The sequence below is a fragment of the Cryptomeria japonica genome, chromosome 8 (genome assembly GCF_030272615.1).
Source record: "Cryptomeria japonica chromosome 8, Sugi_1.0, whole genome shotgun sequence".
NCBI classification, from domain to species: domain Eukaryota; kingdom Viridiplantae; phylum Streptophyta; class Pinopsida; order Cupressales; family Cupressaceae; genus Cryptomeria; species Cryptomeria japonica.
This window is the reverse complement of record NC_081412.1, coordinates 90,369,634-90,397,188: the sequence shown is the minus strand read 5'-3', so window position 1 is coordinate 90,397,188 and position 27,555 is coordinate 90,369,634. Positions and strand designations below refer to the sequence as shown.

Here is a 27,555-nt window from a genome sequence, read left to right as displayed (position 1 = left end):
AAAATGGCATACCAACTAGCCTAACTGTTGGCATTTGACTGAACCGGTAAAGATTGTTGGTGATTTGCAACCGGTAAATAATTGATTGATAAATGTGATGAAGAGATTAAGATTTGTGTTTGATGACTAAGTCTTGTGTTGTCATTGATGGCAACAATGTTTTTTTGGTCATCTAAGTCTTGGAAGCCAACCGGTGAGGTATAACCGGTACAGATGACAGTTTATCAGTGAATCGGCAAATAGGTTCTTAACCGGTAAACAAAGACAGAGTTGCATGCATGCAACCGGTACATTTTATCGCATTGGTAGATTCAACCAACAAACGAGATTTGATGTATAGAAGAGATATTTTGATGAACACTTAACCGGCAGTGATAAAGTCATTTAAATCGCTAAAACGGCATAGATTTTAATTTGTTATGTCGGTGGCCGACCTAAGTTCAGCGTGCAATGTTATTTTGTCTAGATTCATTGAACCTAGGAAATTGTTCCAAGGTTGTAGCCGACTAAGTTGATGTCTATAAAAAGTGTGATAAATTATGAGATAGACATGACTATGTTGATGAGATTGAAGGCGAATATTGTGATTATGATTGTGCGGTGATTAGTGAAGCTCTGTATTGATGTTTTGTTGAAGTTTTGAGGATTTGAAGCAGATCTTATCAGACACATAGGTGTTACATGAAAATCATTTGAACTATTGTTATCCTAATAGTTACAGCAGCAAAATCCCTTAACAGGTTAGGTCCTAACAAGTCTTATTTTGTAAATCCCCTAACAGGGTAGCTCTATATCAGAGTGTTAAATCCTCTTGCGAGGTTGGTCCTAACAGGTCAAAGCTCCTAAGAGGGCTCATCATTTAAATCCCTTAACTGGGTGACTACTTACTGGGTCTGCTCCTAACAGGGCATGTTTGTAAGACCTTAACCGGTCAAGATTTTTTTTCTGCAGATAGTGAAATCTCGTGTTATGTGGAATTTGTTTTATTGGGCATTAGCTTATGTGGTGATATTCCTCTTATGCTTGTTAAGTTTTAAATTGTTTAAGTTGATGATCAGATTCTGTATATGGCGAAAATGGATAACAACAATATTGAAAGACTAAATAGATTCAACCACAAAACCCTAGCCTAACAACAACAAAGATCTACCATAACATATGGAGATTACCTAACACAATGCAAATCAAATGAAATCACAAAGATTATACCATCACATGTCCAATAGGGTTTGGATCTTCATTCTTCCTATCTCCATTGATCTTGCTTGATATATTTGCTCTCAGATTTTATGTGCACAAGAGCTCAACAAAGAACGGAAATGTGATTGCAAGTAGGCTTGATTGCATATGCAAGTTTGAAAGCGTAGTCGGGGCTGAATGCATAGTGGGCTTTTTGTCAGGGTTTGATAATGAAGAAAGTATCCTCTTATATAGAAGACACTATATGAAATGGAGGGATAAGATTGAGAGGTGTAAAAGATAAATGGTTGGCTATGATTATAGTGTAGGTAAAGAAAATAATAAAATAATGAAAGGGTAGGTAGTGTATGAAATAAGAGATGAATGACATGTGTCATGGGTCGAAAAGGTTAATGAATTAATTAAATAAATAAAAATTTATTTAATTAATAGAGGAAGTGGGATAATTAAATAAATAAGATATTTATTTAATTTAGGAAAAGGATAATTTAAATAAATAAAGTTATTTATTTAAATGAGAAATAAGGCTAGAAGAGGATAAATGAATTAATTAAATAAATAAAGATTTATTTAATTAATAGATGAATTAGGCTAAAATAATTAAATAAATAATTTATTTAATTAGACTGGACAATTTTAGGTGTCTACAGATTCATATTGTTTTTGCTTGCACTGATTTTGGGTCAATAAAAGGAACTTTTTGAATGTTATTTGTCACATTGTATTCTTGCGAGCACACTGAGAGCGAATAGAGCAAAGCAGAGTTTGTGTTTGCAGCATTTGAAGTGATCTGGTGTGATTTGCGATCGAGAATAGGTGAGATAGATTTTGACGGTGTTTGGAACCCTAGTGTAGAAACAGTAAAAGGTATTTATCCAAAAATCTTGTTATCTACTTATCTTTCTAAATCATTGAAGATGGACACCCCACATCTAGTTGATGTTACCGATAGACCACGTCCTAGATTTAAGAGACACTCGTTTAAGTCTAAGGAAATTGATCCCGCTCAGAGCTCTATCCGGAGTTCCTTATGGTGTCTTACATGTTGAAAATGTTAGATCTTTCTATCATTGCAAACTAGAGGATCTTGGTGTTGCTACTATTTTTTATCAGTATAAAGCATTGTGTGATAAGAATGCTATTTTGAAGGACCAGTTCAAAAGGGTTACCGAGAAAGGGTTTCACCATGCCTTGAATTTCATTAATGATTTTGATGAACTTGTGAGATATGTGCCTAGCAGGATTCATGACCAGTTTATGTGGCTCGACCGACCACATAAAATTTCTAAGGAAGCTATTCATGCAGTCACCGGATTTTGTGCCACTGGTGAGGTTCCAGTTTTGAGATCCATTCCTAAGAATGATGTAAAAAAGTTAACGGGATCTAAATGGGATGGAAGAGCAATGACGGTGAATAATATCAATGATCCGGCCGTTAAGTATGCTTATATGGTGATCGGTTACCGGATCTATTATTCTAGCAGGATGAACAGCATCCCTGCTGCAGCTATTCATACAACTTACCAGATGATAAAAAAAGATGTTGACTATGACTTGTCAGAGGCGTTGAGGAGTCAACTTGTGTTGAACCTGGAATCCATCAAGAAGGATAAGAGGTTAAGGTTTAAATTTGGTCAATTAATTCTTATTCTTTTATTTTCATAAATGTTTCCCCAGTATTGGTGATATCCAGTGGATAGATGGCACACCTGCATTGAAGCAGATGAAATACAGGATTAGAATGCTTGGTAATGATTTTGGCAAAATTGCATGGGGATATTTTTAAGGAAAATGAACCGGAGAGGTTTGAAGCTGAAGATCTTCCGAAAGGTGTTAAAATAACTGATTTTAAGCCTGATGAAATTGTGTTGGATGATCAACCGATGAATATCTCTGATGATGATACTGGTAACATTGATAATGCTACTGACAATGTAAATGTACAAGTTGTTGATAGGTCTGAGCAACATGAACAAGAACAGAGACAGAAAGAAAATAAAGATGAGGAGCCACCGGTAGTTACTCAAACTGTTGGTACACAACCCCCACCGGTACAGGAAACAAAAAAGGAAGAGGAAGAGGAGAAAATTGAAGACAAAGAGGAAATAGAGGAGAAGAAGTCAGAGAAGAAGACTGAACCTAAAGTGACACCTTTGTCACTTGATTCTAAAAAGAAAATCGTTGATGATGAAGGTGATGATGCTATAAGCATCAAAGGACCCCTAGACATGGACAATTTGTGCTCAACTAAGTTGATGGAGATTGCAAACAAATGAAATCTTTTGAGGATGCAGCTTATGTTAGTGTTGAGAAGGATTACAAGAAGAAAAGAACTGAGCAATTGCTGACTAAAATTGATAAAGGAGGAGGAAGTTGAGCAAGAACTCGAAGTTTTTAGTGAGTCATTCAAGCCCCTTAATGAATCTGCTATCAATTATGGAAGATTAGTTGTAGAACTTCAGCATAAGCTGAAAGCTTATGAAATTGAACAGGTTAAGAGGATCAAATCACTACAGGAATTACAGACACAGCTGATACCGAAGGTGGAAATCTTGCAGAGAGCTTATAAAGAGTCTAAAGCTATTCTTACTACACCGGAGATAAGCACTCTAGATGCCATGGAGGAGTTTGTTGTATAGATGAGGACACGTGGAGATAACCGGCACTATTTTGGAATGCTATGCAACTTTTAATGCAATTTTGATGAAATGTATTTATATCTCATGTATTTACTTCTTTGTTTGGCATTGTTGTCAAAGGGGGAGTAATAGTTGAAGAGTCGGTCAAAATTTTGTATGTAAAAGTAAAGGGAGAATTAGTAGAGTCAAATTTTTGCAATAGCACGCAATTGCTAAAGGGGAGTGTTTGTCATGAAGTCAATTTTTGTTTTGCACACTTAGTTGACAATTTTTTTCCTAAGTGTTGCCATCAATGCCAAAGGGGGAAAATGTTGGCATTTGACTGAACCGATAAAGACTGTTGGTGATTTGCAACCGGTTATTGATTCATTGGTAAATGTGATGAAGAGATTGAGCTTCATGTTTGATGACTAAGTCTTGTGTTGTCATTGATGGCAACAATGCTTATGTGGTCATCTAAGTCTTGGAAGCCAACCGGTAAGGTATAACCGGTACAGATGATAGTTTACCAGTGAACCGACAAATAGGTTCTTAACCGGTAAACAAAGACAGAGTTGCATTCATGCAACCGGTACAAGCGATTGGTGAAGAGTTGAATGGTGTGGTTTTACAACAATGATGGAGCTAGGTTTTTGGAGCTATGTTCTTGACCACATTGGCAGATTCAAACAGACAAGCGAGATTTGACGTATAGAGCAGATATTCTGATGAACACTTAACCGATAGTGATAGAGTCACTTAAATCACTAAAGCGGCATAGATTTTAATTTGTTATGTGATAAGTTATGAGATAGACATGAGTGTGTTGATGAGATCGAAGGTGAATATTGTGATTCTGATTGTGCGGTGATTAGTGAAGCTCTGTATTGATGTGTTGTTGAAGTTTTGAGGATTTGAAGCGGATCTTATCAAACAGAGGTGTTACATGAAGATCATTTGAATTGTTGTTATCCTAACAATTACAACAACAAAATCCCTTAACCGGGTAGATCCTAACAGGCCTTAATTTTAAATCCCCTAACAAGGTAGCTCTATATCAGAGTGTTAAATCCTCTTGCAAGGTTGATCCTAACAGGTCAAAGCACCTAACAGGGCTCATCATTTAAATCCCTTAACCGGGTCTACTCCTAACAGGGCATCTTTGTAAGACCTTAACCGATCAAGATTTATAATTTGCAAATAGTGAATCTTGTGGGTATTAACTCCCACTGTGGTTTTTCTCTTTTGGGTTTTCACGTATAAATATCGTGTTATGTGGAATTTGTTGTGGAATTTGTTTAGTGTGCATTAGCTTATGTGGTGATATTCTTCTTATGCTTGTTAAATTTTAAGTTGTTTAAGTTGTTGATCAGATTCATATTGTTTTTGCTTGCACTGATTCACCTCCCCACCCCCCTCTCAGTGCCTTACAAGTTTATCACTAACCTCTAATACTTGTTCTCCAAAACTGTCAAGTGGAATATTCATGATTTCATGTGCTACTCGCCCAAAGCTCCTGATATGCACATAAAGCTTATGAATTCCTTTCCGTTGGAAATGTTTCTCTGTATGGCAGATAGCCCCTCTCTCTGCCCCATGTTGTTTCTAATCCTTTATCAACAAGACACGATTAAATCCCCTTGTTATGTATTGATCCCATCCAATTATGCCTGGCCAAGAAAGACTCCGGTCCTAGATGAAGGCATACAAAATAAAATGAAGGCTATTGGTTAATAAACCAGAAAACCTGTTTTACAGCTTTAAATCAAGGGAGTTCGCAGGATAAATAATATTTATAAAAAAACCTTTACCCTTACCCACAAATAGCAATGGCCAGCATTAACGGAAAGAAAACAAATTACTGTAATTAATTATCATTGCTATCCTTGAATATTTTCCACTGTCGAGGGCTCTGCAAGCATATGAACAGTCATCATCAAAACAGCTAAGAGCACCCTTGCAAGCAATTGATGACTGTCCATAAAATAAAATCATAATCATGGCTTCATTTATAGCTCTCAACTTTTCAATAATGGGGTAATTTCCCCTGAACAGACATCTTGCATGGCTCTACTGGACAGAATTTCTTGAATATTTGCTTTGTAAAAACGCTAGCCACTATACCTTTTATAACTGAATCAATGATAATGAAGATTGTCCTCCTACATTGCTAATTATAGTAAGTGTAATTTGTTGTTGTTCGATATACTTGTTTTTGTTTTGAGCTTTCATTGCACTCCCCACAGTGAATTATTGATTGCCTTCAAGTGCTCTTCATACCAGCGGGTGTTATCACTATTTACCCATCAAAGTTTCACTGCACTCCCCACAGTGAATTATAGATTGCCTTTAAGTACTCTTCATACCAGTTGGTGTCATCACCATTTTACCCATCAAAGTTTCACTGCACTCCCCACAGTGAGTTATTGATTGCCTTAAGTGCTCTTCATACCAGTTGGCGTTATCACCTGCATTCGAACTCAGTATACTTTCCCCTTCCAATTGCTGCCTGAAATCAATTTGAAGAAACGGCTAGCATGACTGTCAATTGAAAATGCATTTTATTAAATAACTATAGATAACTCCCCAATCAAAATCTGCATCAAGGATCTTATCCTTTGTGTGTACGTTCCCCAATAACACACAATTTTAACATAAAATGTATTTCCTAAAATTTACAGACTATTACCATTCCAAATAAAAAGGTCAAAAATTCTACCGTTAGAGATGCAAATGACTGTACTTGGTAAATCTGTGTAATTTGCAATAACTGTACTCTGAATCATTTAATGCTTTTGAAAGTCACCCCATCAGAAAAATACCATAAAAAATACTCGTGATGTCAGGGAATTGAGGAATTAATTATCATTAAAAGTTGTTTTCTAATCTGGTTAAAAAAGATGCACATTTTTAGAATGAGCAAACAATTCCAAATGAGAAATGAAGCACCTAAAAAATAGATTGGAACGCGATAACTCTTTTACAAAAGTTCGGTCATCATCATTTACTCATTTTTTATGGTATATTTGTGGTACAACTAGTGCAGGCAGAACCAATCAGTGGCGTGCTTGAAACAACTAAATTGATTAGATAGGCAATGCAAGATGCTGGAAGTATGTTTATATTTATACCTGTTCAAAATTTATCAATTGTATTTTGGATGTTTTCAAAAGCTCTATTTATCAAAAACCTGCAAATTTCTTTTTTAAAATTAATAAATGTGATTATCAAAAAGAGATATGCATTGAACTTTTCTGTTTCGATGTCTAGCTCATGTAAACATCTCTTTATGGGGTTTAAGGTGCAAAGATGTTCAATCATATTCAATGACCTGTAGTCTTTGCATTCTCTAAGCTTAAGATTACTTGGAATGTAAATCATATGACTGCAATTTAGAATCAAGGAATTTTTAAGGTAAATGATTCAAATGGCAGAATTTATTTACAGAAATGATTCTCTGTAAAACTTGTTTACTTCAAATATGACCTTATATAGGTAAGAAGAATTTTACAACCACGTCAAATTATTTAAGCCTTTCAATGCATTAATATCTGTAAGTATGTATCTATTTAAAAATAGGTAGTCATGCAAATGTCCTCATGAAAATGCTTCACAAACCTGCCCTGCATTTTCTGTAACAACCCCTAAACAACTTTACACACTATCATATCCTTTCTCCTCTCTAATAGTTCTCCCAATAACTGAGGAGTTTAATTACAAGGGATGATAATGCAGTCTGCAAGAGAGTTTTCTAAGCTTAATTTCTTTGAAGCATTTCAACAATTCTCTTACAGCTGGCAAACACATGTATATATATTGCATAACCTTTCATGCTCAAATGAAAAAAATATATTGTCATGGGTTATGCGTGGGAATTACAAAGCCATCCATGTTCAATTTGACCACAGAGAGCATTCAAGTCCCAAATTTATCTAGCCTTTAGAAGACAATCACCTCATGATGTCTTTGCTTTAGCCTGAAATTGATATTTCTGATATACCACTATGCTGGTGACCACCAAAGGTAGAGCAAACAGAACATATGAAGATGGTGGTATGCCATCAAATATGAATTGGAGAAGAGCGGTCACCATTAAAGCAGATACAATAACAAATCCCTGTATAGAAAGAAGATAAAGAAGAAGCATAAGCATCAAATATTCCATACGATGAATTAAAAAAATGTATACATGGACTGCAAAGTCACCTTTCGGACACCACCAGCCTGTGTTGTAACGAGTCCAACTAAGATTCCACCAACTGCATTGGTGAAAATTGGGATCTGCAAATCAGCATAAGCTCCAAACTGAATTATATAAGAAAGTGAACATACTTGCAGCTCCAAAGTTGATTTATGAAACAGGTTTAGTCAAACTACAAATCAGCATACTGTCAAATGCTCTCAATCTAATCATATTATTACTACATATATAAATTTTTAAACAATTCCTCTAATTCAACTCTCTACCGGTATGCAAGATTACAATTTGATATTCTTTAACAAAATAGTCAACTAGTTGTTCCAAACCCAATTTCTTCAAAAATGTACAAATGTAAAGTCACTACCAATAAGAAATGGAACTGAATGAGAATGATCAATTTTCTATGGATATGCCAACAAACTTCACAGAAATAGCTATGCTCTAGATTGTGTTGTGAAAATAGCGTGCAGAGGCATATCTCATTGTATGTAACTTGCAGCATTTTAAGATTTTTCAACACCTTTAATGATGCTTTTTGAGTTTATTTTTCATAGATCTTCATTCTTATCTGGAAATCTTCCATTTACTGTCCATACTTGAGCAATGACAATGCATCTATAAGTGTGTTCCATTATATTGCATAGGTTTGTGATTGCTTGTTTGTCTGCACTAATTAATCTGGCATTAATCTTTTCTTAAGTTAAAACATATGCGCCACGAGAATCAAGCATCAGAAAATAGACAAGGATACAACCAATAAGTAGGTCAGACTTGTTTCTAATTGGATATGTGAGTTGTATTTTGGCAGAAATGCATGTAGATGGTTTTGATTGGCATGGGTAAAGAGAATCTAATGTAAGCTATAAGATAATGAACCTCACATCAGTGTACAAAAGGATACTGACCATAGGTAGTTGCAAATAGTGAATAAGTTACCGACTCAAAGTGGCTTATGAACAATACCTGGACATAAGACGGTTAATTGTCAGGACTGTATGCAGTGGACAATCATTCATGGTATTCTCTTATGTTTCAGAATTGGATAGGATGCTTACGCCACTGAATCAGAAGGGAAATCCTCAGACTGGACTCACAAATAAAATAATAAAGCAAATATTTGAGATGAAGCCTAAGATTCTGTGTTTAATTAACCATACTTCTGAGCCATTAATCAGCATGCATATTTTAAATATTATTAATTGCCACACATTTTAGATAGAGAAAAGCAACTAAAATTGAGAACCTTTAAATTTTGACTTCCATGATCAGCCCTGGTCAAATATATAGGTCAGTCAAAAGAACAACCGTACCAGAGTTGATATAGTCCACCCAGAGAAAAAACCCCGCTGCCTGATGGCTTCCCCATCAGGTGATTTCAAAGTACTTGCCAGCAAACATAGACTTCCAATAGCTGACATTTCTATGGTCATTAAATATGAACTTCTTTTCTTCACCTAAAACAAAGCACAAGGGAAATTTTAATAGATTCTCAGATGAAATGAAACTAAAAATGCATTTGAAAACTTAGTCAAAATACAATGAGATATACAATCTCACCTGTGATGCCCACTGGCATAGTGATGATGCTACACCTGAGAGCACAGATGCGACTATTACAGGAATAATACCCATTAAAAATGCTTGTTCACGATCTATTTTTGAACCATGACCAGAGTGTTCTCCAATGCTAAGAAGCAGGGCAGCAATTATCAATAACATTAAGGCTCCAACTTGTTGAAGAGTCTGCTTCTGCCTGCAAGAGATTGTTCTCAGCTAAATACGAACAAATGATTATCACAGCTACTTCAGTCAACTCTCTGACCTGCAAATGTAAAGCCAGTTTAAAGTAAAGCTATCAGGCTAAAAATGCAGACCGTAACCAGGTTTTGAAGTGCACAGTAGCACAAATAGTTACTGAGCAAGAAAACAAGACTGAGCACATAAATACTGCACAACAAAATAGTTTAATAATGCCAACAGCTCCACAGCTCTCTGGAGATATAATGGCATTTATTCCATGATCCATTTTGTAGATCCAACCACCAGGGCCAGCAAGTGCCTTTGTAATATCTTGCGTCAGAATGGCAAAGCGAGAGGCCTACAGTGTACACTATGTTCTGCAGCATTTTTTGGGTGCAGACATCAGGGAATGTATCTCAGGGGCAGCTATCCAAAGGGTCATTTTTGGGTGGGGTAGTACAGGACGCCTGTGAGTGAGAGTGTGAGTGTGAGTGTGAGTGTGAGTGAGTGTGTGTGAGTGTGTGAATATTCAAATTTTACAAATCTAGCTATAAATAACATCAAAATTCAAGTTTACACAATCATATAACGTATAAAATTTGAAATTCAAGTTAATATGGTCATTGATTCAAGTATAACAGCTATAAATTATAGAAATTTCTGATGTTATTGTTCAATTATTTCATTGTGACAGAAGTCCCAAAGGATACAAAAATGTAAAAGAAATTGTAATGACAACATGCATTTCTTACAATTGTATAGTCTTCTTTGACATGTGAATGATTTCACTTTATAACTGTATGCAGTGATGCTTTTTATCATTCTACACGTATATACTCTTATTTTATAATTGTCTGCTCTCCTACACTGTATGCAGTCATAGAATTGCATATTGATGAAAAAGGTAACAAACATATGTTGCCATTCAGCAGGTTTATATTCATTCCATAGTTTTACAACTATGCTAAAAAGAAATCCATGCAAGGTGAGGAGACTGTTGAATAGCCAAAACAAAAAAAGGAAACCTAGTAACCATTCCAATGTGTGGCTAGGATTAAGAATAACCAAGAGAAAAAAATGCCTCTATGTTTTGAGAGGTTGTATAAAGGCCTTAAATTCCCCCTCACCAATATTTAAACGAGTATCAAATGTGTCGGCCAGAATGTTAAGGGACTAGAAGCATATGAGAGGAAGGTAATTGTTAGAATTTTCTGTAACAGTATTGTTGTGATGTATTCACACATCGCCCCATTGCAAATGGGGACCCCTACTTTTTGCTTTCTAGGGTTTGTTTTCTAGGTCTTTTAGGGTTTTGTCTATTAGCCTTTGCATGATGAGTGTTGTCAGGGGGATCGCTGGATAGCAGGCTCTGCTTGAGCTAGGTTGAGTCAGTAGATGCTCCAGGTTAGGGTTTCTTTGAAAGTCTTCCTTAGGGCCTGGTTTTGCTCTTGTTGCTAATTGTGTCTTGCTTGGTGAGTAAGTATCATTCTTGAAGGTCCGAGCTAGGTCAAGTTAGTGAGTGATGAAGTCTGGAATGTCATCCTGATCTTCAAATGCCCTGAAATTTGGCTAAGTTTGGAATGTCCTAATCCTGAAATTTGGTTGTCTGGAATGTCTTGATCCTGAAATTTGACTAAGTCTGGAAAACTGAAGAATCCTCCAAAAACTAGATTTTGCAATATAACTCTTGGAGGTCCGAAACCACTCTCAAACATCCTGACAGTATATATGGAATATAACTTAAAGTATAAGAAATTTATACTTAAATGCTATATTCCATAAAATGGTCCTGACGGAGAGACCAAAATGTCAAATTTCGCTCCTGACCCTTCCAAAGGGTCCAAAGCGAATTTCGCTCCGAACCCTTCCAGAGGGTCCAGAGCGAAATTCACTATAAACCTCTTTTGCTACCTTGTTTAGGATCAAATCCTTGTTCCTTAGGTGGAAAATGATCTAAGTTTGCTTCTTGAGGTAGTTTGAAGTTGGAAAAGTGAGTGATCAAGCCTAAACTAAGATTTTCGCTCCTGACCCTTCCAAAGGGTCCAGAGCGAAAATCTTCCTAGACCTCATTCCCTTCCTTGTTTGACCAAATTTTGACATTCAAGACATGATGAAAGGGAGATTGGACATGTTTTTTGCCTTTGAGAATGTTTGAAGCGTTGAAGAGTGAGGATTTTGTCCAGGAGGGTGAATTTCGCTCCTGACCCTTCCAAAGGGTCTAGAGCAAAATACCTTACACACCTATTTTTTGACCTTGCTTAGACCACAAACCTTGTCCCTTGGGTGGAGAATGATGTTTAGCTACCTTCTAGAGAGGATTGGAGGTGGAGAAATGAAGGATTCTAGCCTAAAAAGTGAATTTCGCTCCTGACCCTTCCAAAGGGTCCAGAGCGAAATTCTTGAAAGCACTCATTTTCCCTCTAGCCAAAGTCAGGATCTTGGTGGAGATGCAAGAGAAAGGATCTATGTTTGCCTCTCAAAGAGGATTGGAGTTGGAAAAGTCAAGGATCAAACCCAAAACATGATTTTCGCTCCTGACCCTTCCAAAGGGTCCAAAGCGAAAATCTTTGTAGCTCTTATTTTCCTCCTTATTTTGGCTAAGCTTTGGCATGATGGAGAAGGAATTAGTATGTTTTGGCCCTGAGAGGGAGTGGGATGCTTTGGAAGATCAAGATTTTAGCCTAAAAGAGAATTTCGCTCCTGACCCTTCCAAAGGGTCCAAAGCGAAATTCACTATAAACCTCATTTGCTACTTGATTTTGGCATCAATCCTTGTTCCTTAGGTGAAGAATGATCTATGTTTGCTCCCAAATGAGATTGAAAGTTTGAAAATTGAACAAACAAGCCCAAATCATGATTTTCGCTCTTGACCCTTCCAAAGGGTCCAGAGCGAAAATCTTCTTAGACCTTATTCCCTTCCTTGTTTGACCAAATTTTGATTTGCAAGGTATCTTGAAAGGAAGAATGGACATGTTTGGCCTTTGGAAATGTTTGAAAGCATTGAAAAATGAAGGATTTTAGCCAAGAGGGTGAATTTCGCTCCTGACCCTTCCAAAGGGTCTAGAGCAAAATTCTTGGAAACTCATATTTTCTTCTCGGAGGTGGTCAAATTCTTGAGTTTTATGGCGTGGTTAGGACTTTGATGTGTTCTTGCCTTTGAATATTGGATTGAGGTAATGGAGTAGTCGAAACAAGCTCAAAATAGGAAATTCGCTTCTGACCCTTCCAAAGCGTCCAGAGCGAAATTCCTAAAATCCCTTATTTTCCTAGCAAAGTCAAGTCAAACTTGGGTTTTTGTAGCTTAGATGGGTGAGGAGAAGTGTTTTCTTGCCTTTTAAGGTGGATTCAAGTTGAAATGATGGAGGAATAAGCCTAAAACAAGATTTTCGCTTCAGACCCTTCCAAAGGGTCCAGAGGGAAAATCCTAAAACCCATCATTTTCTCCAAAATTTGTACCAAGCCATGCCTAGACCAAGGTGAAGGATGCCCTTGAGATTGTCCTTGAATTGATTGTTGTCTCAAAAAATTATGATTTTGGGCTAGAAAGGGAAATTCGCTCCTGACCCTTCCAAAGTGTCCAGCGCGAAATTGTGCAAAACCTATCTTTTCCCTTAGTTTCATGCCAAATCTAGTGTGGATCATGATTAAAGAAGGCCTTAGGAATGACTCCAAATTGCCAATTATTATCAAGATTGAAGGAATTGAGCCAAATGATGAAAATCGCACGAAAATTCTTCTACCACCTATTTTCCCTTGCAAAATCAAGTCAAACTTGGGTTGGATGTGAGAGGAGAAGTGTTTTCTAGCCTTTTGAGGTGAATTCAACTTGAAACGATGGAGTAAACCTATATTAAGAAATTCGCTCTTGACCCTTCCAAAGGGTCCAGGGCGAAATTTCACCAAAACCACCTTTTTTCCAAATTTGTGACAAGACAATTGCAAACCAAAGTGAATTGGGATGGAAGAAGTCTTTAGGAGTAACTTCAAGTTGCTAGGAAACATTGAAATTGAAGGAATTGAGCCAAATCAAGAATTTTGCTCTAGACCCTTCCAAAGGGTCCAGAGCAAAATTCTAAAATCCACCTATTCCTTTCACATTTAGACCAAGCCAGGCCTGGACAAAGATGATAGAAGCCCTTGAGATTGCCCTTGAATGGATTTTGGTCTCCAAATATGAAGAAATGAGCTCAAAACAAGAAATTCACTCCTGACCCTTCCAAAGGGTCCAGAGCGAAAAACACTAAAACCATCCTTTTCTCCAAATTTTGTGCTAAGTCAGGCCTAGACTAGGGTGAGAAAAACTATTTGGAATGCCTTGGAAAGATGTTTGACCATCAAAAGTGTGAATTTTGAGCTAAAATTGGAATGTCCCTAGCTAGGTTTTTGAGCGAATTTGACCTTTTAGGCCTTGTGAAGATCAAACCAATGTTGCCAAGTTGGGAAGTGGATTCAATATGGGGGAGTCTAGATGAAGTGAAGTGAAGAAAGTGAAATTTAGTGTGAATAGGCAAGCAAAAGGTGAATTTCGCTCCTGACCCTTCCAAAGGGTCCAGAGCGAAATTCATCAAAGTCACTATTTCCTCTTCGTGTCAAGACAAGATTTTGATTCCCAAGGCATGAAAAGGCTAGAGAGGTTATTTAAGCCTTGCAAGATGAATTGAAGTGAAGGAAGTGTAAAATGAAGCCTAAAGAAGGAATTTCGCTCTTGACCATTCCAAAGGGTCCAGAGCGAAATTCCCTAATTCACCTAGTTTGCCCATGAGGAAGGTCAAGTTGTGGATTCCCAGCCTTTGGTGAGGAGAAGGATAGCGTATGCTTGCCTTGGAAGGCATTTTGGAGTAGGACATGATGGAATTTGTCCAAAGATGCAAAATTCGCTCCTGACCCTTCCAGAGGGTCCAAGGCGAAATCCTTTGAAACTTCTATTTTTCACCTTGTTTGGGGTCCGGCGAGGAGCTAATTGTGAGGTAATGTTGAAAAGAGGTCTAAATTGGCCAAGAATGCAAAATTCGCTCCTGACCCTTCCAGAGGGTCCAGGGCGAAATTCTTATGGAGCCTGTCCCTGGGGAGAATCTTGAGCAAGCTTCATTTGAATATCTTTTGTTAATGATTTAAGGTATAAAATGCTATGTTAGAATAAATATATTATGTGTCCTTAATCATTTTATGGTTTGTCTTGCAGGTGAAAGAAGACCAGGCCAGGCAAGGACGGCCTCCTCCAGTCCAACATCAGCAGGGACGACCTCCTCCAGTCCAACATCAGCAGGGACGACCTCCTCCAGTCCAGCATCATCAAGGACGACCTCTTCTAGTCCAACATTTGAAGGAAAGGTACACCATCCATCCTGCACATCAAAGACAAAGGAGGTTAAAGCAAAGGTCCATTGGAGAAGCAGATAGTCTCAGAAGAGTTAATTAAAGTTAGCTTCTCAGCATCATCAAATTGAACATCAACCAAGTTGCAAGTGTCAGACAAGGTGGCGTCCCAGTCATCACTCCTCCAGTCGGATTGGTCCACCTCAGCGTGTCCAAATTCAATGTACCTGACTCATCAAAGATGACACCAACTTCGATGTACCTACCCCGGTTATCCATTGGTCAAATATTTCAGAGAAGACATGTGTCCAAATAATGCAATTATTTCATTGGCCAGAATTGAGTTTGTTGTAACAAACCCTAATTAGGGTTTTCATTGTTAAATCTCGGCCATTGATCTCAAGTTGATCTGAGCCATCAAATTGTATTAAGGGCGCTATATAAGCCCTAGCTCCTCATTTTGTAAAGGCTAATAATAGTGAGTCAGTAGTTAGAAGGTGAATAGTTAGAAATAGTGAATAGTCAGTTGATAGAATAGCAATTAGAGTAGAATAGAAAGAGATGGCAAAGATTGTTGCCAAGATGTTGTTGTAAAAGACTTGTAAAACTTCATTGAAGAAATGGTGAAATCTATGGGTCGATTCAACAATTTGCATGGTCTCTATACTTCTCAGATTTGATTTCATGTTATTAGATGAGTGGAAGAAATGTGTTTGATTGATGGTGAAATTCGTATATCCATACTACTAGCAGTTTGTTGATTGCAGACTTGCCTTGTGTAGTCAACTGGAATCATTCAGTTTAAGCTTAACTTCAATTGTCGCTTCTTCACTGATATGCATCAGCCTGATGGTGTCTATGCTTGTAGCGATGATCTGAACATCATAAAGTTTTCCTCCGAAGCACTAACCTTGTGGAGATGGTCTTGGGATGTCAAAACGAGACTTAGTTAGAATTTCATCAAAGGTTATTCATTGCTCCTACATTCTTAGTGTCAGAATTAGATCCTTTCCTCACCCTCATCCTTTTCCTCTTTTTTCAAAATCTAGACTAGTGAAATCCTATGTTCCAGTAATATTCAAAGTGAATCAGACGTTCAGTCATCAAGTGTAAGTCCCCTTGTGATTCCCACAAAATCACATCATACCACAGAGAGCTTACCCACATAGAGATCCTACATAACAGAACCTTGGAGTTACTCTGACTGATCCTTCGGCGAGATCTTCAACAATCGGGAACTTTGTTCAAGAGAGGATAAGGTACCTTTAGGTATTTTATTCTATGTTTGGTCGTGTACAAAAGACACATCAACAAAATTGGCGCTAGAAGGAGGGCCGAGCATTTGAACGTCGGGTCTTGACAAGCCACATCGCATTTGAAGAAATCATCTTGAGGCTTTTTACCCTCCTCCCGTGCTCAACAAAATTGGCGCTAGAAGGAGGCCCTAATCGCGGTAAACGCTTGAACAACTCAACAAAATTAGCAGTGCCTGACAGCTAATGTGAACTCTTGAATCCAAGGAAGATCAGTGGAAAGCCATCTTCAACACTCAACGAAAGTGATACAGAGAAGGAAGGTGATCGCTGGATCGTCGATTGGACTTACAAAAGAAGGAAGCAAGCTGGAACCAATTGAGCTTTCGAGTTGAATCTGAGATATTCAAGATCTCTCTTATTCCAGAAAATCCGAAAAGCCAAAAAATCAAAAAATCAAAAAAATCAAAAAAGAAAAGATTTCTCAATGGAGCGGCAACAGTTTCACAAGGAGCAACAAATTGATTTTCCTCAACTTTGGTGGAGATTAGATACACAGCTTTATCCCCGCAGATTGTCCGAGTTTGCAAGACCAAGGCAGTGTCGAGTCCATGAGACAGAAGAACATGATGAAATGCATTGCTTGAAGTACTTATCAAGGATGGAATCGGCAGCGCAGGGAAAAATCTTCTTTCGGGATGTCCCGAGGCCAAAAACAGAAGAAGGCAGCTTTAGTGTCCCGGAGAGCAAGGATCCTCTTCTAAGCTTCTTGTGGATGATCGAGAGTCAACTCATTTTGAATGGTGAAATGCGTTTAAAGAACACATTACTACCATTGTGGTGTAGAATTCACAACTCACCGCACTCTGAATTTACTTGCTCAGTATGTGAAATGGCTATCAATCAAGTCAGAAACCAGTTTGGGATGCCAACTTTGTCCGAGGAAGAATGTATTGTGAACAGATCTTGGGGTGCACATCTCGCAGCCGAATTCAGGAAAACCTAGGAACAAGACATTGCTCCAGCATCTGATTGTGAGAAGGATCAATTGTACGTTGACGATACAAATGCACTTGATGAACAATGTATTACAATGGATAGATCGTCATGCCTTGCACCTGAAAAAGAATACCATGAGACAAAAGTTGAAGAAGCAGTTGAGAATACTCAAGCAGTGATAAAGGAAGATCCGAGAGTTGAACAAGCAATCAAAGAAGAAGATGACTCATTCCTTGAGGAATTCTCACTTATGCTACAAAGGGAGATCCTTGAGAGTGAATTGCAAGAGGTCTCAAATGGCATTCTTAAAGAAGACAATCAAGTTGACATATCGAACAAAGAGCTACAAATTATCGTAAGTGAGCTCAGATATGAAGAACAATTCAAAGGGGCGCTTAAAGATTTCATCACCATTATGCTATTTGAGGAAGCATTGAAAGATCTTGTAGAGGAAACACAAGTGGAATCACTGCTCAATTTTTTTCAAGATAGGCAAGTTACTGTGAGTGATATGATCCATCATCAACTCCGACCTCCTGAAACTATGCTTGAAGATGAGACATCAGCTGAGATTATCTTTGATCAACTAGAGGAAATGTTTGAGGCTCAATCCATCAGGGAGTGCTTGATTTTTGAAGATATGCTACTGGAATTTCATAAAGATGCCTGGTTTATGCAAGATGCCTCAATAAAAACAAAGAATGTTGATCTATTCGAAGGGGCGCTGAGCTTGTTTCAAGAGGAACTTCCTAATCAAGATCAACACACTGTGAATGCTCGTGGAATAGTTCATCATCAATGGCGACCTCCTAAAGCAGCTGGTGACCTCGCTTCCGACAATACAGTTCCGTCTGAGCTAGAAATGTGTCAGGTTGTCTCTTTCCTTAATCCAAGCCTTGAAAGTTATTATGATTTTGATTATGGGGATTTTGGGAAAACAACTTGCATCAGGATTGATCATGGTCCTAACGAATTACCCCAGTTGATCATTTCAAGTGAAAAATTTGCCTGAGTATGAGAGATGCATGGTGAGAGCTTGCTTTTCTATGTTTAAGGATGAATTTGCCCGACTGAGAACCATCACGTTTGCCATGCTCCTGTTGCACAACCTGAGAAATCATGTAAAGTTATGTACATATTTCACTCCTTATTAATGTTAGATGGTGCATTAAAGAGCAGACTTGGTGAATATAGAAGTGCAGACCTGGTGTATTAAAAGGGCAGATCTGATTCATTCAAGTGTGTAGTTTGAAGATCCCAGATCTGAGTCACATGACTTGAGCTAGGTATTGTATTGTTACAATTCAGAATTGAATACATAATCTGACCTGTGGGTCTTTAGTGCTGGGTTTTTTTCCTCCTTGGAGGTTTTCCCAGGGTAATTTGAGTTGGTCTCTTGTGCACTTGTTTTCTCTCTTTCATTTACTTGCTTATCATTTACTTAATGTTAATCTGAAATTAAATACTGAAAGTCTGATCGCTGGTCTGAGAAACAAAAACTAACACCTTTGACAAGAGACACACCATTAACACCCTATCACCATTAGCAGCCCTTTGAAAGAGTGCAACTCTTCATTATTTCTGCCCTTTGAAACGGACACAGCCTTTCACAATCAGATCTGCCTTCTTATTTAAACCAGATCTGCACTTCTGATTCCCAAATTATCCCCCTCTCAAATGAGGCCCTCTTCTCCCTTTTATATTTCATTGTTGAGGGAGTCGCAACTTTTCCTTCAATGTCTTTTGACCATTCATTAACTTGATTAAATTTTAATTAATTATATTTAATTATATTCTTTTATATTTTAATTTAATTTTTAATATTTAAACTTTATTATTATTATTATTTATTATTAAATTCTATTTCAAGGTGGGGACATGACAAAAATAAAAGGACCATAACATGGAGAACCCCTAGAAAACTGTAAATCTGGCAGATAATATTTAGCAAACATTGCAGGGTGGAACAAACAGAATGTTGCATGCCTCTTCTTGTTATGTTGTTTTTCCCCTTTTAACGCTTCAGTAGTTACCCAATTTGCAAAAACCTAAAATTGTCTCAGCATATTCTATGAGTTTCAAAACGAATGTCGGCCCCTCACAAGGTTCTCATAACCTTATTGGAGCCTGTTGTCATTTTATGACACGCTTGGTCCATCAGTGAGAACCGATCAGAGATATGTTCCATGGACCAGCGCAGCCCCAGTTTGATCCAAGAGATGACGATGGAATCATAAAGTATGAAGTGTTGTCTTGTCAGAAGATCCTAGGCCCTCATTTTCTCTTCCCCCAGAAATCTGGAACCCCGAGGTTCCAAAGTTCTTTGCCCTTGTCTCCTTCCTTCTTCCTCTTCTGGAACTCCGGAACCCCGAGGTTTCGAAGTTCTTCGCTTTAGCCACTTTCTTTCCTACTCCAGAACTCCGAGGTTCCGAAATTCCCTTCCTTCCCTTAGCTTTTCTCCAGTTTCTCCGGAACCCTGAGGTTCCGAAGTTCTTCTCCCTTCCCCTTCCCTTCTTCAGAACTCCAGAACCCCGAGGTTCCGAAGTTTCTTTTCCTTAGCCTTTCTCCCTCCTCCTCCGGAACTCCGGAACCCCGAGGTTCCGAAGTTCCTTGTCCTTTTTTTCTTCTCTCTACGGATCTCTGGAACCTCAAGGTTCTGAAGTTCCTAGCCTTCCTTTTCTTCACCTCTTCTCTTCAGCTTCTCCTTTTCCCGGAACCCCGAGGTTCCGAAGTTCTTTCCCTTGTTTTCCTTCCTTTCCCCGGAACTTCGGAACCCCAAGGTTCCGAAGTTCCTTTCCTCTCCGTAGCCTTTCTTTTATCCTTGCCTGAAACCCCGAGGTTCCAAAGTTCCCCTTCTCTCTTTATCCCTTTCCCTTTCTTTTCCCGGAACCCCGAGGTTCTGAGGTCCCTTTGCCTTTCCTTTTCTGCTTCACTCCGGAACCCCGAGGTTCCGAGGTCCCTTTGCCTTTCCTTTTCTGCTTCACTCCGGAACCCTGAGGTTCCGAGGTCCCTTTGCCTTTCCTTTTCTGCTTCTCTCCGGAACCCCGAGGTTCCATAGTTTGTTTCCTTAGTAGGCTTTCTATTCCCCAAACTTCCGGCTTGCGACATTTCAGACGGCATGATCAACACTCAAGGCCCTAAATGCTCTACCGACTGTTACGATTTGTTTACCTTCTTTTCATGAGCTACAAGGGCGCATTTATTGAGGATTGTAGGCCCGTCTGAGAATATTCTAGGGTTCATAAATGCGAATTTTTTGGCTTTTTATGACAAGGTATGAGCTGGCTTGACTTTTGGTTCAAGCCATCCCCTTCTAGACATGATTTGACCCTTACAAGTAGGGTTTTTTGGGGGAAATTCGACCAAGATGGTTGGAGTTCCCCACTTGGATGCAACTATTTGGAAAAGTATATAAAGGTTGTTAAGCCTCATTGTAGGGGGTTCTCTCCCTACTGGCTTGAGCTATTCCATGCTCTCCCACTTCTCTTGTATTTATCTTGCATTTATGCAACTGTAAGTTGGCCCTTGGCCTTATAATTAATTGAAATCACAATTCTTGCCTTCTTTCGACTTATGTATGTTGTGTATGTTTCCTTACCTTCATCATAGATGTATGTTTTGTGGTTGTTCTCTCATATATGCTATGTTAACTTATTTTTTGAGTGTGACTTGTGGGAATCCTTCTCCCCTCTTGACACTTAGCAAATTCTAACCTCCATACATGCGTTTGGGTCACTCATGCAACTGAAGTTTGTGCATTATCTGGGTGTTTCAATTGATTCTTTGTGTCATTTCGGGTAGGGAGAGAAACAATCTCTTCTTGGTGCATCACCTCCTTTTGTTTTAAGCATTTCTCTCTTCCCTTTACCTCTGCAATTTGTTAGGATAGGCTTAGGAGTAAGTTTTGAAGTGTTGGGTTGGTTAAAACACCTGCACCTGGATTGAGAAGAGAGTCGACCTTCTCCGAAGATTCAACCCCCTTGCGCAAGGTCCCACACTTCAGGGTTGTTTCCATGTTTCCCAAGGTTGCTGAGTTGATAGCTCAGCAAGGGTGCGAACTTTTGTGATAACAGTTTTTGGCATGCCCGGTGGGACTCAATTTCGACATACATGCTAAGGATTCAATGTTGTTCTTAGTGTCTCAACCTTTGGAGGCAACATCTCTCAAGCACTTGGCGACTCTACTCAACAAGTCCAGTTCTTGTTCATACGAAGTTCCTAACTCTGGGACCCCGAAACCCCCAGGTTCCCAAGTCATCAACTCCGGAACCTCCAGGTTCCGAAGTTCCCAAGTCCGGAACCCTGGAACCCCAAGTTCTGAAGTGCCTAAGTCCTCAACTCTGGAACCCCGAGGTTCGGAAGTCATGTAGTCCTAAGCCCAAGCCAACTGAAGATTTGGTGTGTTCTTCAGTTCATCAAGCCTTTAGAGGAAACATCTTTCAAGAACCTGGCGACTTTGCAATCAATTGGTGGATCTATGGTATGTTATCAGTCTCTGGTTGAGAGGGTTCGTCGGCTCTCTTTAGGCATTTTGATAAACAAGCTCCGTCTCTTTCAAATGCTTTAAAATGAGTTCATATCATGGGTGTAACTTCTATTTACCCCCATTCTATGAGAATGCCAACCATTTTTCCCCTCCTTACGAACAGGGCCAAACTAGGACTGCTCCTAATTTCATGCCAAACAACTTTACTTCAGCAGCAAGTGGGTACTTTCCTAATGCTTGCCACCCACCTGCCCCTGCTTAACCTTCTTGGCAGCCCAACCAGCCCCAAGATGACGAAAAAGGCAAATTGCAGAAATCAAAAGTGTGTTGCTTGATTTCACTAAGCAGTTGGAGGAGTTGAAGAGGCAACAGGAATGGGATTTGCAGCAAGATCAGCTTGCTTATCAGGCTCAGCTTCAGCAACAACAGATGGGAGCCCAAAGACAACATGAGGAGTTCCTTGCAAGGCAGCTTGCCTCTGCTAGGAAGAAAGAAATTGAGTACCTAGCAGCCATAAAGATGCGGCTCATACAGGAGGAGGTTTCTACTCCTAGGGTTCCTAAGTTTTAAATCCCAAGCTTCAGGCAGGGGAGACCTCCCAAGACTTCAACTAACCCCCCTATTTTTAAGGTTCCTGGTTTCAAGGGAGCTCCAGTGGTTGTTATACAAAAGCCTTCTCCTCGGTGCCTTTTGCAAAACACCCCACCATCTAGGCCCTTTCCTGATGCTATCTCCCTTTTTAAGGGCGAACCTGTTGTATGGAGGACGGATGGTTCCCATCCTCATCATGACGAAGGGGTTCAATCAGCCATTGGTGAGTCTTCATATGCTTTAAAGGAAGAGGAATCCGCAATGCTGCAAGAAGATATTGAGAACAATCAATTGCAGCAGCAGATCATTGATCATGAGGAGAAGGATATGTCTACACCTCCCCCGGTGGTGGCTATGGAGCAACATGCTAGCCTTGAGGAGGGCACAAGGGGTAATGTTTTTACTACAGATTGCATGGCGGATGGATCGTGCCATGAACCTGAGGTTGTTGCATTCTGTTGCCGGGAGGAGGAAACAAAAACAAAGAGACAATCTGAAGATATTAGATCTTGTGAGATGTCTCATAAACTTGAGATTTGTGTTGATAAGTTGGTTATCAGCACATGTGATTATGATGTATGCTGGTTCTCCCCTGTCCTTTAAAGTGATGATGTTGAATATGAAGTCTTCATTCAAGGTGAAGATGTTTCTATTGGCATTAGGGATTATGTGTCTAAGCTTGAATGTCTCACTTGGGACCAACATACCAAGTTTGATGGCGTTGAGCAACAACATGTTGGTCATGCCGATAGTCTTTTGGTTGCTCAACTTGACTACGCCTGAGCTTCAAAGTTTCTAATTTGATGTGTCTGAAGAGCCCCCTTGTGCAGGCCAAGACAGAGATATGGTATACTTTTCATCACCATGTGAGTTCGAGGCCTTTTCCTTTGGTTTCAACTCACAACAAGAAGAGGTCAGCTATTGTGAAAAAAATGATGCCCCCTTGTATAATAGAGAGGCCTTCTCTTTTGGAAGGAGTGGTTCTTTTGATGCTAGCCAACTACTAAAAAACTCCCCCCTTACTACTATGTGTATGCTTCATGCATCCTCGGATGTCTCAGGTGGCTATTTTCTATGGCTTCCCTACGGTGGCAAGGTGAATGGCGAAGTGTTCTTTCACCACATGAGTAGTATGTGTGATCTAATGCATGCATACAAGAGATTTCAACCATTACAGCTAGATGGTGAAAGTAACAATGGTACGAGGGGGATCCACACCTTCAAAAGGTTCCTCTTTGACAGAAGCAAAAGCATTAGTTGCCTCTTATTGTAACAATGTAAATATTAGTTAGGTTTCTTGTTTTCCAAGAAGTGCACGAGCACAAGTTGTTCCCCTTCAGAATGGTTGATCTTGATCCTTTGCAGGTTACAGAGGAGAGAGTTTTCTTTTTTCTTGTAGTTGTGACTTTGCGCCCAATGGATTACACAAGCTACTGATCTATATGCTTAGCAGGCAAGCATCCCGCAAAGGTCGCCAAAAATGTTGTCATTTTATGACACCCTTGGTCCATCAGTGAGAACCAATCAAAGATATGTTCCATGGACCGATCAGAGATATGTTCCATGGACCAGCGCAGCCCCAATTTGATCCAAGCGATGACGATGGAATCATAAAGTATGAAGTGTTGTCTTGTCAGAAATTCCTAGGCCCTCTTTTTCTCTTCCCCCGGAACTCCGGAACCCAAAGTTCCGAAGTTCTTTGCCCTTGCCTCCTTCCTTCTTCCTTTTCCGGAACCCTGAGGTTCTGAAGTTCTTTGCCTTAGCCGCTTTCTTTCCTACTCCAGAACCCCGAGGTTTCGAAGTTCCCTTCCTTCCCTTAGCTTTTCTCCAGTTTCTCTAGAACTCTGGAACCCCAAGGTTCCGAAGTTCTTCTCCCTTCCCCTTCCCTTCTTCGGAACTCCGGAACCCCGAGGTTCCAAAGTTCCTTCCCTAGCCTTTCTCCCTCCTCCTCCGGAACTCCGAAACCCCGAGGTTCCGAAGTTCCTTCCCTAGCCTTTCTCCCCCTCCTCCTCCGAAACCCCGAGGTTCCGAAGTTCCTTGTCCTTTATTTTTCTTCCCTCTTCGAAACTCCGGAACCCCAAGGTTCTTTCCCTTGTTTTCCTTCCTTTCCCCGGAACTCCGAAACCCCAAGGTTCCGAAGTTCCTTGTCCTTTTTTTCTTCCCTCTTCGGTGTTGATTTTAATTAGGTAATGGCGGATTCCAATTGCCTTGGGCAACATTTGAATCCACCCAAAGGGTTGGCCCCTTTCCTCAAACGTGTAGGGCATGGCACTATACCTCACAGCAACATTAAACCTCACGCCACACAACTTAAACCCCACGCCACATACTCAACATGTTGATAAAATAGGGCCGACTCTATTCACAAGGCAATTGCTAAAAGGGAGAATATAATTAAAGATAATTATAAGGAAAGCCGGCCTATCTAAAGGCTTCGCTCCACATATAAGTAATTGTCAAACCTTATTGTTATTCACTCATTTTTTTCCATGCGAAATATATCTCTATTGACTACGAAGGTTAAAGAAGCTAACATATCCATACTTCGGTACACTACAGCAGAGCACCTCTAGGTTTGGCGAAGCACATTCAGAAATCTGTGAATCATCATTAGGAGTCAGAAAACCTTTGTGGATGCACAGCGAATTCCTTGAAAGCACAACAAACCCTTCTTGAAGTTCTGCAATCTAGGTTAAAGGGGCAGCAAACATCAACGAAGTGACAGCAAGCTAATCTTGAAGGCAGCTACCTCAATCTGCCATCCTTCTTGTGACAGCAACGTCTGCATCTTCAAATACTTGAGATAAGTGTTGTAATGATTACATGACTATAATCCATAATCAGATCTGAGGATCTTTTCTGGCTGGGTTTTTCCTCCTTGGAGGTTTTCCCAGGGTAACTATGTTTTGTTCTCATTTTGTTCATTTCTATGTTGTCACTAATTTCTAAATTCTTTCAGCGAATCAAACTAATTAGAAACTAAATATAAATTTTGAGTTTATATCAATCTGAAAGTGTTAAAATTAACATGGTATCAGAGCTATAGGATAGACCAACTTTCAGATTTCAGAATTTAGTGCTCCTTTATTTCCAGATTGTTGTCTCATTCATAGGTCAGGTCAATGGGGCTGAAAGTTGAAGATAGGCTTGATGGGAATCTCAATTTCACTGCATGGAAGGTTCGAATCAGGTTGGCTCTAGAAGAAGAAGATCTTCTTCAATTCATAGAAGCGAAAGAGCTAACTGAACCTACGGATGCAACTAAGCTAAAACAATTCAAAAAGGATGTTGTCAAAGCCAAAAAGATTCTCATTGATTCAGTTAAAGACCACTTAGTCACCTCTATTGCCTCATTCGCTATTGCAAGGGAAATGTTCAGCCATCTATAAGGTACATATGAAATTAACAATCTCAGTAGGGCAATCACTTTAAGATAGCAACTACTTAATATCAAAATGGCAAAAGAAGATTCTGTTATTTCCTACTTTATGAGAATTTCAGAACTAAAGAATCAGCTAGGTTTAATTGGCCATAACATGGAAGACAAAGACCTTGTCATGATTGCTCTAAATGGTTTACCCCACTCATGGGAGTCCTTTATTCAAACCATAAGTGGTAGAACTGAGCTACCCACCCTTTATCGCCTTAAGAATGATTGCATTCAAGAAGAGTCTCGCCTAATCACAAGAGAGCAAACCAAAAGTCCTCATGTAGATGACCATCACATGCTTGCTGCCCAATGCAAGAAAGGAGGAAATTGGAAGAAGCATTATCCAAAGAGAAATAGGGAATTCAGCCCATCTAGCTCTCAACACCCTTGGAAGAAACCTAGAGATTTATCTCGTGTCCGATGTTTCAGATGTGACAAATTTGGTCACTATGCTAAAGAATGTCAGAATGATCCTACTCAAAGAGAAGCCAACCTAAATGAAGTCTCAGAACAAAATGATGACTTCTTATTCATCTCTTCCCTGTCAAGCAACATACCTACAGACTGTAATACGTGGCTGATTGACAGTGGTGCTTCCAGACACATCACAAGCTACCGTGATCATCTTTCAGACTTAGTAGAAAAATATTCCAGCCTCCACGTGGTAATTGGTGATGATGCTCGATATTCGGTAAGAGGTTCTGGCACCACTTCTTTAAATTTAGACTCTGATATTTCACTGCACCTTAGTGACATCTTGTTTGTTCCTGGAATTTAAAGAAACTTAATTTCCATTTCTGCTCTAGAAGATAAAGGTTATCAAATTGCATTTTCTAAGGAAAAAGTTCTTGCTTGGCCTAAGAGATCTAGTTTTAAATCTGCTCATGTAATCGGTAATAGATATGATAGTCTTTATAAGCTCTCTACTAACCCTGTTCAAGCCCTCATTAATGAGGCTCCCGAATCCTGTGAGCTATGGCATAGAAGAGTTGGACACTTACACTATCAAACTCTTCCCTCTCTTGAAAAATTAGTCAAAGGTATGCCTAAACTCAGTCAAATTCATGATAATACTCACAAAGGTTGTGCTATAGGGAAAAATGTAAAGTCATTTTCATAAAAGTGAAAATAGAGCCAAAGATAAGCTAGAACTTGTTCACTCTGATTTATGTGGTCCTATGTCTATAGCATCTCCTAGTGGATTTCTTTATTACGTAATCTTCATAGATAATTTCTCTAGGAAAACTTGGATCTACTTCTTGAAATCTAAAGAATTTGATGAAGTCTTAAGTAAAATTAAAGAGTTTTAAGGCATTAACTGAAAACTCCTCTGGTAGAAGAATTAAATGCTTAAGATCTGACAATGGAGGTGAGTACACCTCGGGTAGCTTTTATGATTTTTGTGTTGAGTCAGGAATTAAGAGGGAGTTTTGTGTTCCATACAATCCTCAGCAAAATGGAATTGCTGAAAGAAAGAATAGGACTATTGTTGAGGCTGCAAAGGCTATGATTCATGGTCAAGATTTGCATACCTTTCTATGGGCTGAAGCTTCTAGAACAGCTGTATATATCCAAAATAGATGTCCTAACCGTGTTCTAAAGAACACGACCCCTGAAGAAGCTTTCACAGCATCCAAATCAGACATCAGTCACCTCAGAATTTTTGGAAGTCATGTTTATGTTTATGTGCCCAAAGAAAAGAGAACCAAGTTGGACCCCTC

The 27,555-nt window shown here is 39.2% G+C and overlaps 1 protein-coding gene across 1 annotated transcript in view; it reads right to left on the bottom strand.

Moving 5' to 3' along the window:
* Window positions 1-7,358: 7,358 nt before the first annotated feature.
* The window catches only part of LOC131079625 (UDP-N-acetylglucosamine transporter ROCK1), a 44,021-nt gene continuing 23,824 nt past the window's right edge, over window positions 7,359-27,555 (bottom strand). Inside the window, exons 4-7 of the mRNA XM_058017628.2 lie at window positions 9,577-9,772; window positions 9,330-9,473; window positions 8,025-8,099; window positions 7,359-7,935 (exon numbers count right to left, since the gene is read on the bottom strand). Of these exons, the coding sequence (XP_057873611.1) occupies window positions 7,774-7,935; window positions 8,025-8,099; window positions 9,330-9,473; window positions 9,577-9,772 (577 nt within the window). The 3' untranslated portion in view covers window positions 7,359-7,773. The remainder of the gene's footprint in view (window positions 7,936-8,024; window positions 8,100-9,329; window positions 9,474-9,576; window positions 9,773-27,555) is intronic.